At 40.2% G+C, this 14,701-nt stretch overlaps 1 protein-coding gene across 1 annotated transcript; it reads left to right on the forward strand.

The window, feature by feature from the left end:
* Window positions 1-6,069: 6,069 nt before the first annotated feature.
* On the forward strand, window positions 6,070-13,479 carry LOC122975286 (NXPE family member 3-like). The gene is made up of 6 exons (XM_044343636.1): window positions 6,070-6,192; window positions 7,106-7,537; window positions 10,010-10,305; window positions 10,931-11,001; window positions 11,232-11,429; window positions 11,525-13,479. Exons 1-6 carry the CDS (start codon window positions 6,070-6,072, stop codon window positions 12,076-12,078), a joined length of 1,674 nt encoding a protein of 557 aa, XP_044199571.1. The 3' UTR covers window positions 12,079-13,479.
* Window positions 13,480-14,701: the final 1,222 nt, after the last annotated feature.

The following is a 14,701-nucleotide window of genomic DNA, read 5'->3' on the forward strand; positions in this document are numbered from 1 at the left end:
GGATGATGGTTTTCCACCAAATGGCCAAGCGAGATCACACAGTTCTTGCTTGCAGAAAATTCTTCAAACATCTCCAGCTGTTCATGAGATTTACCCAGTCATCATTCCTTCACAACAAGTAAAACATAACCTACCCATCATTCAATCTCATCATCATGCTTGTTTTGTTACCTGCGCCCCTTCAGTGGTGGCCATGAAAACACATACCATTCATGTTTACCTTAGCGGCATCAACTTCTTCTCTAAACTCCTTAGCGGTATCTGCTTCTTCTCCAAACTCCTAACCGACAGCTGGGCCTGGTCTCCAGCCGTTCTCATTTAATTTCACTCCTCAGAGGACTTCAACGCCAAGAGCCAGATAAAAATCCTCACTGCCTTCCTCTTACTGCTATCTTGCTGTCGTCAGTATCCATACCATCTGCTCCAGATATTCAGACATTTCTCACGTTGCTCGAAATTTAGAGGTCACATTCTCACTTGCATTCTTCGGTTTTCTCATATGCTCTGAATTCACTGCCTCAACTCTTCACCCCAACCCAAGCCACCACACCTGCTTTTCAGACATGTATGTATTTCTCAGATAACACCGGTCAAGGCAGATGGCCACCCACCTAGAGGCAAGTTCTGTACAAGGTTTCTTCCTGTTAAAGGGGAGTTTTTCCTTGCTGCCATCACCAAGTGTTTGCTCATGGGGGGGGGGCTGACTTGACTACTTAACTAAAACCGATTAATCTGGTCAGCCATACCCACTTCAAAGTTCAATCTCTGCTTAATCCTTCTGGGACAAACGCAAAATTCTTACAATTCCAGAAATCCTACCACATACTCTACTTGTCTGGTATTTCTCCTGTTCATTACCCCAGACACTTCTTAAGGATCAGAGCCACCACTTCAGCCTCCCATAATGGCATCCCAAAGCACTTCATACAACTCATTGGCCAATCCTCCCAAACATATCATCGCTACGCCCATTCAGAACTCAAATATCTCAGTTCTGCTCAATCTTATCTTAAGTAACTGGAGGTTTTTGGCGATCCGTTGTGCGCTAGAGCGGATTTCCTATAAGCTTCCCCACAACGCAGTCAGCAAGTGGAAGAATTACGCACATTAATTGTTTTTCTTAATAAATCATTGAAATGCATCTTGCTGATGGTGTAGTCCTTGCTAGTGAATTGAAGCTCATCCAGTGAAGTTTCAGGACCACACCTCAACTACGCCACTTCCAGCATTCCTATAAATACCACTTAATCCTCTCCTCACTCTTGTATTCTGCTCTTGTTGATGGTGTGGTCCTCGCTAGTGAATTTAGTATTGTTTTGCTATGATTCATAGCAGTTATTCACATGTGTGGTCTGTGTTGATGTCACTGTTGATAGTGGAATGGTTTGTTAGTGTTGTGTTTTTATTTGAATTATTGGTTTGGTTTGTTTTATCCTTTTTCACAGATAGGATACTCCCAGCACTCAACCAATGGGTGGTTGGATTCCCTGGCTGTGATACAACTGTCTGTCCTCTCCTCTTCCACCCTTACTAGAAGTATTAGTTCCTGTTTTTAATAGCCATTTATGGCAGCTAACCCACAGATATTGTGTAAGATTGCAAAAGATTGCAGAAGTATTTACATTATGTTTCAATGGGTAAATGACTGGGCCACCTGGGGATGAATCCTCATGTTAAACTGCAAAGGGAATGACGCTGCTGACTTTGGCTATGGCCTTGGTTGATGTTGATCAATCAGAGGAATGTCTTGGGTGACTGGATTAAGTTCAGTAGAAATGAGTGATAGGGAATCCTACCATACTATTTGCATAGAGATCATTTCACTGATCAGGTTAAATTTTTGCAAGTAATCACTAACAAAAATACAGCTAAACCAAGTGTTAATTAACGCTGTTTGTTTGTGTCATTTTATAGTCACAGATGAATGGCTCTCACTTCCTTGCTCTATATGCAAATAAACATGTACATCATTTCTGTTTGAAAAGACCCAATTCATTTGTGGGAGGACTGGGGGTCTGTGAACCTTCTGTCCAAAGTTGTGTTGAACTTGTTTGATAAAAAGATAAACTAATATACAGTGCATGTGCCCCCTCACAAAAAACTAATGCCCATCCTATGGATTTGCTCTAGCGCCGTGTCGGAACATATATGTGTAACAAATACAGTTATATGCAGCGATCTCCCTGCAACTGTGTCTCCCCTTTGAGAGACACTGTGCACATTTACGCACAAGAAGCAGCAGCATAACAGCATAACCGATTATTTAAATCTCCGACACACAGACAGGATCGGTCAGGACCTAATGTTAATTAATGTTCTGTGTTCTTCTAACCATCCAAAAAGTCACACACACAGTCCAGGTTCATACTGTTTTTGGTAAAGCAGCCATCCTCTTGATAAATCCTGAGCTCATTATGTGGAGCAGCGCAGCAAAACTAAAAACTGTAGTTATCAAAAGGTTAGAGGAAACTATTCAGCAAGGTTTAGCTTCTAAAATACTTTTTAGACAGACTAGCAGAAAACAAGTTATTTTCTGGTTTTGGTTTAATTTCTATTCCAATTGTCGATTTGATGAGGAAGATGGGTTAGGGGAATGTGAAAGAGGAAAAAAATGGGAGGTGGATTATATATTTCTTTAATTCACATGAAAAACAAAATAATGCATTACTTAATCTTGTTATCAAATACATTGAACACAGCTTTGGACCAGGGGGAAGCAATGCAATTCCCTTGTCTAGTTTGTAGGAAGGCTTAGGGTTTCTGTGGTTGTTCCACAGAAACTGTTATAAATTGACTTTTATTCCGTTTTAAGCCACATTTTCATGATAAATTTAGGTCACTTTTAACTATATCTTTTAGCCGGAAGAAGGATTTTAGTCATTGGACGTCTGGATCTTAAGTTATCAGAGAAATAAGCTGGGCAAACGTTAGCAGCAGCTCAGCTAACAACCCCTCCAGGAAGTCCGGTGGTCGCTGAACATCGTCGGAGAAATATTGACTTTTTAGGTGAAACAGCTTTAATTAGTATTTTAACAATTTTAATCTGCATGTACGTTTGTTTTTGGAGATGAAGAGACCTCTGTGGATAATTTGGCTCCCGGGATTAACCAGCCGAACGTCTGGATCTAATGTTATAAGACAAATAAACGGAACGAGTGTCAGCAGCAGCTCGGCTAAAAGCCTGTACCGGACATCCGGTGGTCGCCGTACATCATCAGAGAAACACTGATTTTTTAGGTGAAACAGTTTATTCAGTGTTTTTCCCTGTAATCACCAGGTTGGTTTGTTCTGGGGAGGAGGCGACCTCTGCGGGTAATTCAGCTCCTGGTAAAAACATCCCGACTGATTAACACTGGAGTAATCCTATCCCGGTGAAGCTGGTTATTTAACAACAAAGACAATAACTCCCATGATCCCTTGCTACTTCACACCGTCATAACACTCCGTCTTTTGTTGTTGTTTTGATTGAGAGACCCCTAGCGGCTGAAATTACATATTGTGCGTTTAATACCTGCTATTACCTGCTATTAAATATATTGGTGGCTCTCACTGCCATAGATCAAAGAATCTGTCCAGCTGGACATCTTATACCAGTTGATGAGATGACAACATATCAGCACACACAATTGTCAAACCTTCCAGGTTTTATGATTTGCATGTGACCGCTACAGTGGGCAGGTCTGTGCCCATTAGGAGTGACTTGGATTTGTATTGGATTTTCATTTGATCCTTGATGGCGAGTTTGTGGAATTTAACTATTTTCAGTGCAACACCTATGGAATAATGAAGGCTGCTGCCTCTTTGCTGCCTACATCAGACTCGTTTCGCCAGATGGAAATACTACAGGCTCCAAGCAAGCATTATGGACTTGGAGTGGAAGGGCCGGAAATGACAGTGTTTAGGCAACTGATCAAACAATAGGTGAATGGTGGTCACTCATACCATCCCTAATTGAAGTCTTAGACTTATGTAATAAACATGTATTTGCCAATGTGAACAGTTTACATTGTGTTTTGATCATAGTGCTTGCTACAAGCTGCTCCATTGAGTGCTTGTTTTCAACAGTCAACAAGTTACCATCCAGCAGAGCAACCATGCTCACAGGAAGATTAAATTGCCTCATTGCTGGCATTTGAAAGTAAATTTCTAATCTTGTGTTTCGTTTTTAGTCAAATGAAATAATTTAATCATTTAAGGCCAAGCCACATCATCTTGCCCTTTAAACCGTCAACTTGCACAGGTAGGCTGTATCTCAATGAATTTTCATGTAAATGTCATGTGGGGGAATGTTGTGTAGACCTATGAGCCTTGGTAATTCATCAGATTCAGTTCTAGTCTTGTCTACTTGCTGTTGCACTATTGAAGGCCTTTTTAGTTTTACTTGATAATGACTGCACTCATTTAAAGTATCCATTAAATGAATGGATGTTTTATGGTTATGTTATAGACAAGCCTATATTGAGAGTGACAGATGGTTATGGCTCGGGGTCAGAGTAGGCTAATTTATTGCACTGAAAGTCAAAATAGACAACAACAGCATGGCGGCTACTTCACAAAGGTGCTGTTTAGCGTTGTTAGCCTAATCTTTGTTGTAGAAAAAATTAGATGTGGCACACCCAGTTTTTCTAATGCACACCCACAGTCGTTTTCCTGTAATAATAGTAGATAGACTGTATCTATCTACTGTATATCTTAATCTAAAATAACGCAAATTCATGTACCTTGCACCTACTTTGTAATTATGTGCTCAGACAGAATATGAAGCAAATTTTCACATTGGCCTAACATGTGCAAGTTTGACTGCTGGACCATTTGTGTTTATTTGCCCCAAAAAGCCAAAAAACATTACTGCACATTAGCTGTAAGCTACCTCGTAATGGAAGGCACTAGGATGTGCAGGGAGCCCAGTATTTGTGTTTGTATCTATATTTGTTGAGTCAGCAAAATTATTTATATTTGTGTTTGTATTTGAATAAAAGTGGAAAAATCCAGCTATTGTTTTATTACGCTTTTAATTTTAGGATATTAAGGTGTTTAAGTGTTTATGAATAAACTATCTTATGAAGTAGGTCCCCACACCGGGTCTCAAACTTGAGTCTCCCAAATCATACATGACTGCGCTGACTACTGAGCTAAAACCAAGTGCATCACAAATGCGCAGACAGACCTCTACTTATCTATACACCCATAACACAGAGACTGTACAGCATGTAACGTGTTGAGAAACTTTGTGGAAAGGAGAAAGGGAACAACAGGATATGGAGAGTCCCTTGAAAGCACTTTGCTTGTGTCAGTAGCTCAGCTTTATCTCTGGGGAACACCCCCAACTTTGGGAGTGATGTCCAAATAAGGAAATGTGCTTCATGGAGCAGGTGGATGTGACTCCCTTCATTGAGACTTGCTGATAGACGTGACAGCAGAGCAGAGGAGAGAGACTGAGATAGCAACGTAAACGACCTACACACTGGTATTTGACATGGGTTCTTTTCCAATCGAAAACAAATACTTTTTAAAATATTTGTACTAAATAAATGTTCGTAAAAAACCCATTATTTGTGCTTTGCTTAATAACATCATTGGATTCAGGCCCACCCCTAGAAGGCACGGGCTGTTTCTGTGGGAGTGTGCCTGTCTGTTTGTGTTCAATTCAGCCTCTGACCTAACTGACTCCAGTACTTTCTATTATTTCCCTCAAGTCTATCTCCTTTCTGTATGTTTTATGGGGTACATTCATAAAGGACTGGGATAGATCTTTTGCTCAAGTTGCTCTAATATTTTCAACCCAGACAGAAATGTATTTGCATCAGTTTGTATGTAACACACGTAAACACTTGTTGCTTATGGCCTTTGTGACAGTTGATCAATCTGAGGAATTTCCTGGATGACTGGATTAAGTTTAGTTGAAATGATGGAAAGGCAAAGGTATCACACCATTTATATAGAGATGAATTCAAAAGTCAGTTTCTGTCTTCGCAAGTAATCATTAACATAAATGCAGCCAAACAAGTTGTTAATTTTTTTGTGTTTGTGTGTCATTTTATAGTCACAGATGAAGACTGATCATCAATCATGAAGGCCAGAGCTTGTAAAGAAAGGATGGTCCGCATTTGCTGTTCAAAGTATGCTGCCATCTCCCTTTTCCTGGTTATGTTTGTCTTCATCCTTGTGCTTTTTAACATGGACGTCCTGGAGGTGAGCATTAGGTCTTGAGTGGGACTGCTTGAACGGTGGACCCTGTCTGAAATAGTCAGATTTCAGGATATTGTTTTCATATGCAATGTGGGTTTGGATAACAGTAATATTCTTCATCAACATTTGTAAACAAATGCAATTTAAGGCAAATGGTACTTTTGCTAACAATCCTGCATTTGGCTGACAGCACCAACTCCTCTAATTAAAATATTTATATTTTTATATACTTTTATTAGTGTAATTGCTGCCCAGCAGTCACACTCATGTTCTTTTGCATACTCATTATTGTTATTATTGTTGTTGTTGTTGTTGTTGTTGTTGTTATTATTATTATTATTATTATTTTATTCTGTGCATTTCTTTGCACAATGCTCATCTGCAACTCAAAAACCGTTCATACCATACCATTCTTATATCAAACTGTGCAGAATTATGTGTAGATTATGCAAAGTTGATGACTTTGCATATTTAATGACTTATTGCAGAAAAACATGATTTTTAAACTTATTTTTGTCACCTATCTCCTACAATTTTTATGCGTCAAAGACATTCCATATGTCAAACCGTGTGGAATTCTTTGTAGATTTATGCTATGCTATAAGTTAGTTATTAGTCACTGTGCACAGTCGAAACTCCATTCGAATTTCAAAATGCTCAGACAATTATGGTTTATGAGTTATACATGGAAGTCAATGAAGCCCAATCTGCTCCCATTGTATTAATAATACAGCAACTGTATACAGCAGAATCTCCATTCAAATTTCTTAACGCTCAGTATGGGATGCTGATCAAACATGCACCCTTTCGTAATGATGACATGTATTAGTGAATTTGTTGAGGACTCTTTGTCTTACATTTTGATTGTCTTCATCATTATTATCTTTATCACATCACTCTCTTGACCCCCTGCCAGTTTCAGCATGAAGTGATTACAACCTTCCCTGCTCCAAGACCTCACCTACAACACCACTTCTGCAGCTTCCAACCACGGTCCCCTGAAGATGCTCTGGAGGAACGCCTCCTATTAGACTCCATTGCTTGGCCTGAAACTCCGTCCTTGCCAGTTCCTCTTTCCCTGGAGCAGACCACCAATCCTGCCCACAGCACCTTCACTATTCTCCCAGAGAAGGGTGGACGACAGTGGCATGTAGGGGATCAGCTGGAAGTTATCATCAAAATGTATGACTTCAAGGGCTGTCCTAAGAAATCTGGGGGAGATGTCTTACTCGCCCGCCTGCACAACCAAGTACTTGGTGCAGGTGTGGTTGGGCAAGTGCTGGATCATCTCGATGGCTCCTACTCTGCTGTATTTTCTTTACTCTGGGAGGGAAGAGCACATGTTGAGGTGATGCTAAAAAATATGATGTTAAATGTGATTGTGTCAATCTTCTAACTGACCATTAGCTAAGCCCTACCCCCCAGTTAGTATTGCTGGGCTGGCCTATCGACTTTTTGGTTTTGCATGGCACATATGCAGTTTACAATGATATCGGGGGCAGATTTATGACTCAAAATCCCTAGTAATTTTCAAAACAGTGGGTTCTTTATATCATACAGTGGTTGGATTATTCTGTATGTTGTCAGTAATTCTCATCAAAATCAAGATGACACTCTACCTATGATGGCACATCTGCCAAAATCCATGAGCGCAAATGAGATCCACGCCTGCGGATGTAGAGGAGTTGCGCACAAAACTTAAACAGCTGTGCATACATATTATTTTTGCAAGTGCTGTCACAGCACTCGTGTGCAAAATATAGTTTGCACAAGCAATATTGTAGAGAAAACAATGCTTTGAGTGCAAGCAGAATCCAAAAGAGAGCGTGACTGTTATCCCCGAGTGCACAGCTACTATCACTGCTCTCCTGCTCGCAAGTGTTTTTTCTTTTTGGCAGTAAGTGGGCGGACTCAGTCACCATTGTATCCCTAACTATAATTGTTTGAGCAGGTCTGCCATCTTGGACAGCTAGGTACAGCAATACCAAGTCAATACTTATAAATTGAAGCAGAAGAGAAGTTATTTTACGTTATTTTAATTTTTTGTTTTTGTTTTTGTTGGCTGAAAAGCTTGAAATTCATTTGGAGGAAGATACATTCCAGTCCACTACTTGATTCTTTGGACATAGGTAGCATACTACTACCAGACCCAGAATAGATTTTCAGCTGTAGTACCAAAATCTGGTCTCATCTTGATTTTTCTCTATGTAAAGAGAGGCAAATAAATACTTGGTTACACTCAGGCTAGCAGAGATATTCTGCTGTGAAAGTGCTTGCAAAAATAATATGTGTGCTGTTTTAGTTGCACATGTGGCTTTTCTACTTCTGTGCGCATGGATCTCATTTGCGCACATGGATTTTGGCAGAGATATGTTGTCATATCTACCATAGTCCAGATTCGATTACTAGAAATCTATCTAGAAAAGAAGTATTAGCCTGTTTAGCATCATTTAATGTGACAGTGGAAATTTTAAACTTAGTATATCCAAGAGTAATAAATACTATTGACATATTGAGAAATTGGTTTCTCCCATCAAATGGCAGCTAATTTACTGGCAGCATATAATCAAGCTATTATAATCAAACATAATACAGTGGTGAGAAACAGATGCATCTAAATCTGTGTCATCATTTAACAAACAGAGCAGGAGTTTCTGGTGTTGGATCTAGCAGGAGTGCGTTTGGTTATTAGTAATAACTAAAAATTATCAGAGATAATTATGAATTATAAGATCAAGAAATTATTAATTAATAATGCAGGGCACCAACTGTTAGAGAGCCTCACGTGGCAACACCAACTTTTGGATCTGTGAGGAGCATGCCTGGTTATTAGCAATAATTAATAATTATCAGAGATAATTGGGGAGGGAGAGAAACGGTTGCTTTGCGCACAGAGAGAGCGCGTATGGACAGCAGACGGTAACACACGTTATCTCATTTCCAATTGACAAAGCAAGTTACTTTCACACTCACGTTGGCACAAACACAGTAGTCCTGAGCAGGACAAACACGAAACAGTCTAGCATGGTGAACACAACTAAACAGGCAGAAAACTTCATAATTCTCAGCGGGTGTGTCATTGAGTGGGGAGAACCTGTTAGAAATATGAACTGGTTGGTGGTGAATCATGGGCTTCTGCTATGCTTCCTTTCGACAGTCACTTAGCCACCCTAGCTTCCCGACTGTTTGGGAACTACTGGGGGAGTAGGAGCCACTCTAGGTCGGCCCGCACCAGCTACTGGGGACTGGCTAACTACAGTAGCTAATGACTGGTTTTCCATGGTGTGGTGACGCGTTTCCCATTCGCTGAACCTTACCTCCAACACTGCAAATAAACTACATTTATTACGTGTACCATTATCACTAAAAGACGCAGAGGAATAGCTAAACATGTGACACACCGAGTAAGAGAGAGCGGGAGAGGGAGAGAGAGAAGCCATTGCTCACTGCTACTGCTCACACCTTTGCTCGTTGTGTTTTCCTGTTTGGAGAAGCTAAAAAAGAGAACACCCTTCAAACTCTTTAAATGCCAAATATAGCTCTCACTACAACCCGTGCACACCACCATGTGGAGAAACCAAAGATTGACAGATCTGCTGTGCCAAGTTATGGTGGCTAAACTATGATTGGACAATCGCTGCTTGGGGGAGGGGTTTAGTGAATGGTTAGTTCTTCACACATGGGTATGTGTAGATCAATCTGGTTTACACTTTAAACGAAATGTTCAACTTTAACTAATGTTCAGTTTATTTGTCTTTACTGCTATGACAGTTTCAAGTAACGGGGCTGAAATTTGAACTCTGGTTCTCTGTCCTATCAGGTGACACTGGTTCACCCCAGTGAGGCTGTCACGGTGCTGCAAAGGTTGACCAGAGAACAGCCAGACAGGGTTTATTTCAAGAGCGTCTTTCGCTCAGGTTTACTGTCTAAAACTACCACCTGTAATGTCTTCCTGCGTCCAACCCAGCAGCCACTGTGCAACCACACTGACCTCCACACAGGTGATCCCTGGTTCTGCTACAAGCCAAAGAAGCTGAGCTGTGATACCAGGATCAAACACTCCAAGGGAGGATTCAATCGAAAACTCAAGGCAAAGGAGGAAATGCTCTTTAAAAGGTGAAGGGGCAGAGAGACAGGACCGGCACTTCTAATAAATGTATGTATCTCCTTGGTGGAAATCTCAGGAGTTTGTAAGCTGGTAAAGATCGAGTCTAAAGGTGTTTTAAGGACCATTTTAGCAAAATACATTAGTCTCTGCATGAAAAAACGGTTTGGTTATTACACTGTTTGCGTACTTGTCAGCAAACAGTGGCATATTTACACAGAGCAATATTAGCAGTCATTTAGAGTTTCTATATACACTCACTGGCCACTTCATTGAGTACACCTGTGCAATCTAATGCAATCCAGTACAACAGCTCTGCCATAAATTCTACATTTATGAAGCTTATACATTTTCAGTTTTTGTAGACATTATCAGAAAGTTGATAATTCTACTTTATGTTTATTATTGAGGTTGTAGTGGGAGGTGGTCATGTACTGGAGTGTATTATATTGAAAAGTGTTCCTAATATTTTGCCCCCCTCATGTATGTTAATGGGGTGGACAAAATATTAGGAACACCATTCAGTATACCTCAATAATAAACATAAAGTATAATTATTGTTTATCAATGCTTTTTTTGCTGAAAACAGCTGTCTGATACATATGTGTATTTTATTATGCACGTTTTATTCTTCAGTGGTGTCAACATGAAAGTCTCCATTAACGCTTCAGGATCAGCCAATGTCAACGTGTTGCCAAAAATGAAAGGTAAAGCAGAATTTTCACTAATTCAACCTCTGCCTGTAACAATAACTCAAACTTTAATGTGCTACAGACAATTACAAGTAAAAAAAGACAGGAAGAAAAATTTACAAACAACCTACCATTACCTTTATTGGCACACTATTGGTTTTAGTCTTTTAATGGGATTTGTTTATAATAGGAAAAATATACAATAATGCCAGCTATATCCATTAATTTCTTTTCAGGTCAACCAGAGGTAAAGAGCAGCAGTGTGAAGTCTGGACCTTCTGGCTATTACTATCAGGATGTGTGGCGGGCCCTAGATGGCACCACAGTCCGCCAGTTCAACACATCCTCTGCTATAAGTCAGTGTCTGAAAGGCAAGGTGGTCCACCTGTATGGAGACTCTACCATCAGGCAGTGGTTTGAACACCTCACTGCAGCACTACCAGGTAGTTAATAAACAGAAATCTGAAGCAACAGTTTAAGCTGCAGTGTGAACATAATCAATGTGTCCCAATTTGTGTTCCCTTTGTGATAATTTTAGATCTCAAGGAGTTTAACCTGCACAACCTGAAGCAAGTTGGTCCCTTCATGGCCTTAGACTATGCAAACAACATTTTGGTGACATACCGCTGCCACGGTCCCCCTATCCGTTTTACCAACGTCCCAACCAATGAGCTGCGCTACATTGCCAATGAACTAGATGATTTAGTTGGAGGCATCAATACTGTTGTCGTTCTTGGCATCTGGGCACACTTCAGCACCTTCCCCATTGAGCTCTACATCCAGCGGCTGCAGAGTATCCGCAGGGCGGTGGTGCGGCTGCTGCACAGGGCTCCAGGTACGCTGGTTATCATCCGGACAGCAAACCTCAAAGCATTGTCGCTTTATGAGGCGCTGACCAACAGTGACTGGTACTCGCTGCAGCGTGACAAGGTGCTCAGGGCCATGTTCAAAGGACTGAATGTCCATCTAGTGGATGCCTGGGAGATGGTCTTGGCCCACCACCTGCCACACAGCCTCCATCCACAACCTCCCATTATTAAGAATATGATCGACGTCCTCTTGTCCCACATATGCCCTAAAAATGGCAGCTAGATGTGTGTTTGTTGGGAGAAAGGAGTGGGAATTCAAATACTCGTGCTAAGGTTACATGTTATCTCCGTGTTTTCGCCAGGTGCTGAAATGCACTTGATATTTTTCTATTTTTAATCAGGGAAGTCGACAGAGCCCAGAAAAAAAGAAATAGAACAGGATAAAAAGCAGCTGCATGACAGGTCGAAGTTTGAGCTGTAGTAAACTGCTGACGAACACAAACACAAGTACAACATTATGCCCTGTGTCATGGGATTGTCAAGCAGCATCCTGGGAGATGCAGGATCACTGACAGTAGAAGATTTAAATGAAGCAGTTTATGAGAAGTAATGCCTTGAAATATTGATGCAGAGGCCCAGTCCTTAATTAGTTCATCTATGATAAATAGTATAGGATTCTGAGCTAACCATCTACCTCCAAGAGTCATTGCTGCATCTCTGATTGGTACAATGTGATCAGTGTAGTTCACCACAGGTATCTTAATGTGAAATTAGTATTGTGGTTGCTGGAAACAATTTATGGAAAAGATCTACTATAAATACGGTGTATTTAATGGTAATGTTAATTTCTGGATCTGTCAACTCAACTACTCATCTTGACACTTCAGAATTGTCTTCTACAGGCCTGACTTAGACATCACCTGCAATTTTACATCATACCACTTAAAACTAATCAAGTGGAACTTGAACCATTTACTTTGGGAAAATATTACCTATACTTCTTCAATGAAAACTATGACATAAATTTTTGTTGCTGAAACTTTTTTCACAACAAAAACAGGACTAAAAGTAAATAAACAGAAAGGTTTGATGAAACTTATTACATTTTTCATCAACAAATATTACAAGGCCTCACAGGCTAAACTACATGTCCATTACTCTAAGCAACAAAGAAAGTCCTTAAAAGACTCAGTCTCCCAGAATCCACTAGGTACTTCACACCTGGATGTTAACTCCACCACTGGAACCAGCTTTCAGCTACCATTGGTCGAGTGTGGCCTGCGACTAATGACGTCAACTTAACAACAACACCAATAAACAATTTTAAATCCGTCTCTGTGCAATGTCCCATCACTGTTAAAAGGCCCTCTCTGTGCTGTACTTCTGCAAAGGTGACAGAGATACCCTTCTGATCAGACAAGAACAAAGAACAAAGGGACCATGTTTTTCTTATCCTAACCACTTGGCCATGTATAGTGTGAGATTAACTCAGCTTTGTTCAGTACTCGTGTGATTACAAGTTTATAACGGGTTAACCACTGCAAGTCACGCAGTGTTTTTGAAGAGTGAGAGGTGATCAAATCCCTTCTATCTTCTGACATCAACAAGATCTCTGCTTTCCGCTCCACTGCTACACACGGGACCAGAAAGAGATGTGACCCAGACCCAGCTGATGAGCCAGCACAACGAGGACCCACTTCACTATAGGATTGTGTGTTATTTTGATGCTTAACACTGATGGTAGATGGTAGATGCTTAAGCCTGATGTTAAATGTTTTGTGAGAGTTCCACCTGTTGAGCTGTGTTGTTTCGGTCAATCTAACTGTTGATTCAGTTTTCACATTGTTGTGGTTTCACCCAGTTAGACTTTGCATGCATTTCTCTCTCTCCCTCTATCTCTTTCTTTCTCTCTCTCTTACTAACATACACACACACACAAACAGAGTGAGTACCTATTGTTCGCGCTCAACTCTTTTCAAATCTTTCTACCTGTGTTAGCAGCTCCTTTGTGTCTGTCTGTTTCCACACACGTGATCTCATGCACCATATGTGGTTTGTCTGCCATATTGTTGTAGTTCTTCCTTCCTTTGTCTACTTCACCCACCTGACATGGTTGAGTCAGCCATAATGCTTTGTATTTCCCCTTTTGTCTTTCATGCCACATACACATACACACACACACACACACACACACACACACACACACATGCTATATATAATTACACCATTAGCTAGAATTTCCAGTTATATTGATGTTTGTTGTACTTGAATAGTTTTGGATGTAGTTGTTATTGTTGAAGTAGAATAAATCCTGTAGTATTGTAAGTTGCATTGGTGGTTTTCGCTTGAATATTGTTGAAGTCAACCTCTGCCGTACAGTAAATTGCCTTTATTGTGTTATTTTATTGATGCTACAGACTCAGCTATAATGATGTTATGACTGAATGTGGGTATTAATCATTTAATCATTTCATCCTCTTATTTGATTAATCTCAGTGAGTTGGTTGTCAGTTCCCTGTCTTCCAGGGTGGTGCCCCCAAGGTGGATTTAATGTGATATAGGAAAATGATGTAGGAACTACATTTTCATAATAACGTACTTGTATACACACTACAGCGACTTCTGGAGTTGTTTTTGAGAGAATTTTACTTTCGCTTCTAAAAAAGCTAAACCGGAAGTGACACAATAGAACGGAGTGCTGTCAAGTTGAACAATAAGAAAGGAATTTTATCACAGGTTCATGCTCACCGTTTAAAAAGGAGTCTAGAAGAGATAGTAAGTGAAAGCCAACATGGCTTCATGGCCAAACATCATATTAGCTCTACTATCTGATTAAAATTATTTAAAATTATTAAAATAATTCAAACTACATAAATTCAAGTGCACTGCTTGTGTTTCTGGACTTC

Source organism: Thunnus albacares, chromosome 23, assembly GCF_914725855.1.
Source record: "Thunnus albacares chromosome 23, fThuAlb1.1, whole genome shotgun sequence".
Taxonomy (NCBI): Eukaryota; Metazoa; Chordata; class Actinopteri; order Scombriformes; family Scombridae; genus Thunnus; species Thunnus albacares.

What these genes read in the sequence shown, in the direction of transcription:
- LOC122975286 (XM_044343636.1), top strand. Translation starts at nt 6,070, where the DNA reads ATGAAGGCCAGAGCTTGTAAAGAAAGGATGGTCCGCATTTGCTGTTCA. An exon ending in AGGGAAGAGCACATGTTGAG is followed by an intron (nt 7,538 to 10,009) that starts GTGATGCTAAAA and finishes CTGTCCTATCAG; the next exon opens with GTGACACTGGTTCACCCCAG. An exon ending in CGTGTTGCCAAAAATGAAAG is followed by an intron (nt 11,002 to 11,231) that starts GTAAAGCAGAAT and finishes CAGGTCAACCAG; the next exon opens with AGGTAAAGAGCAGCAGTGTG.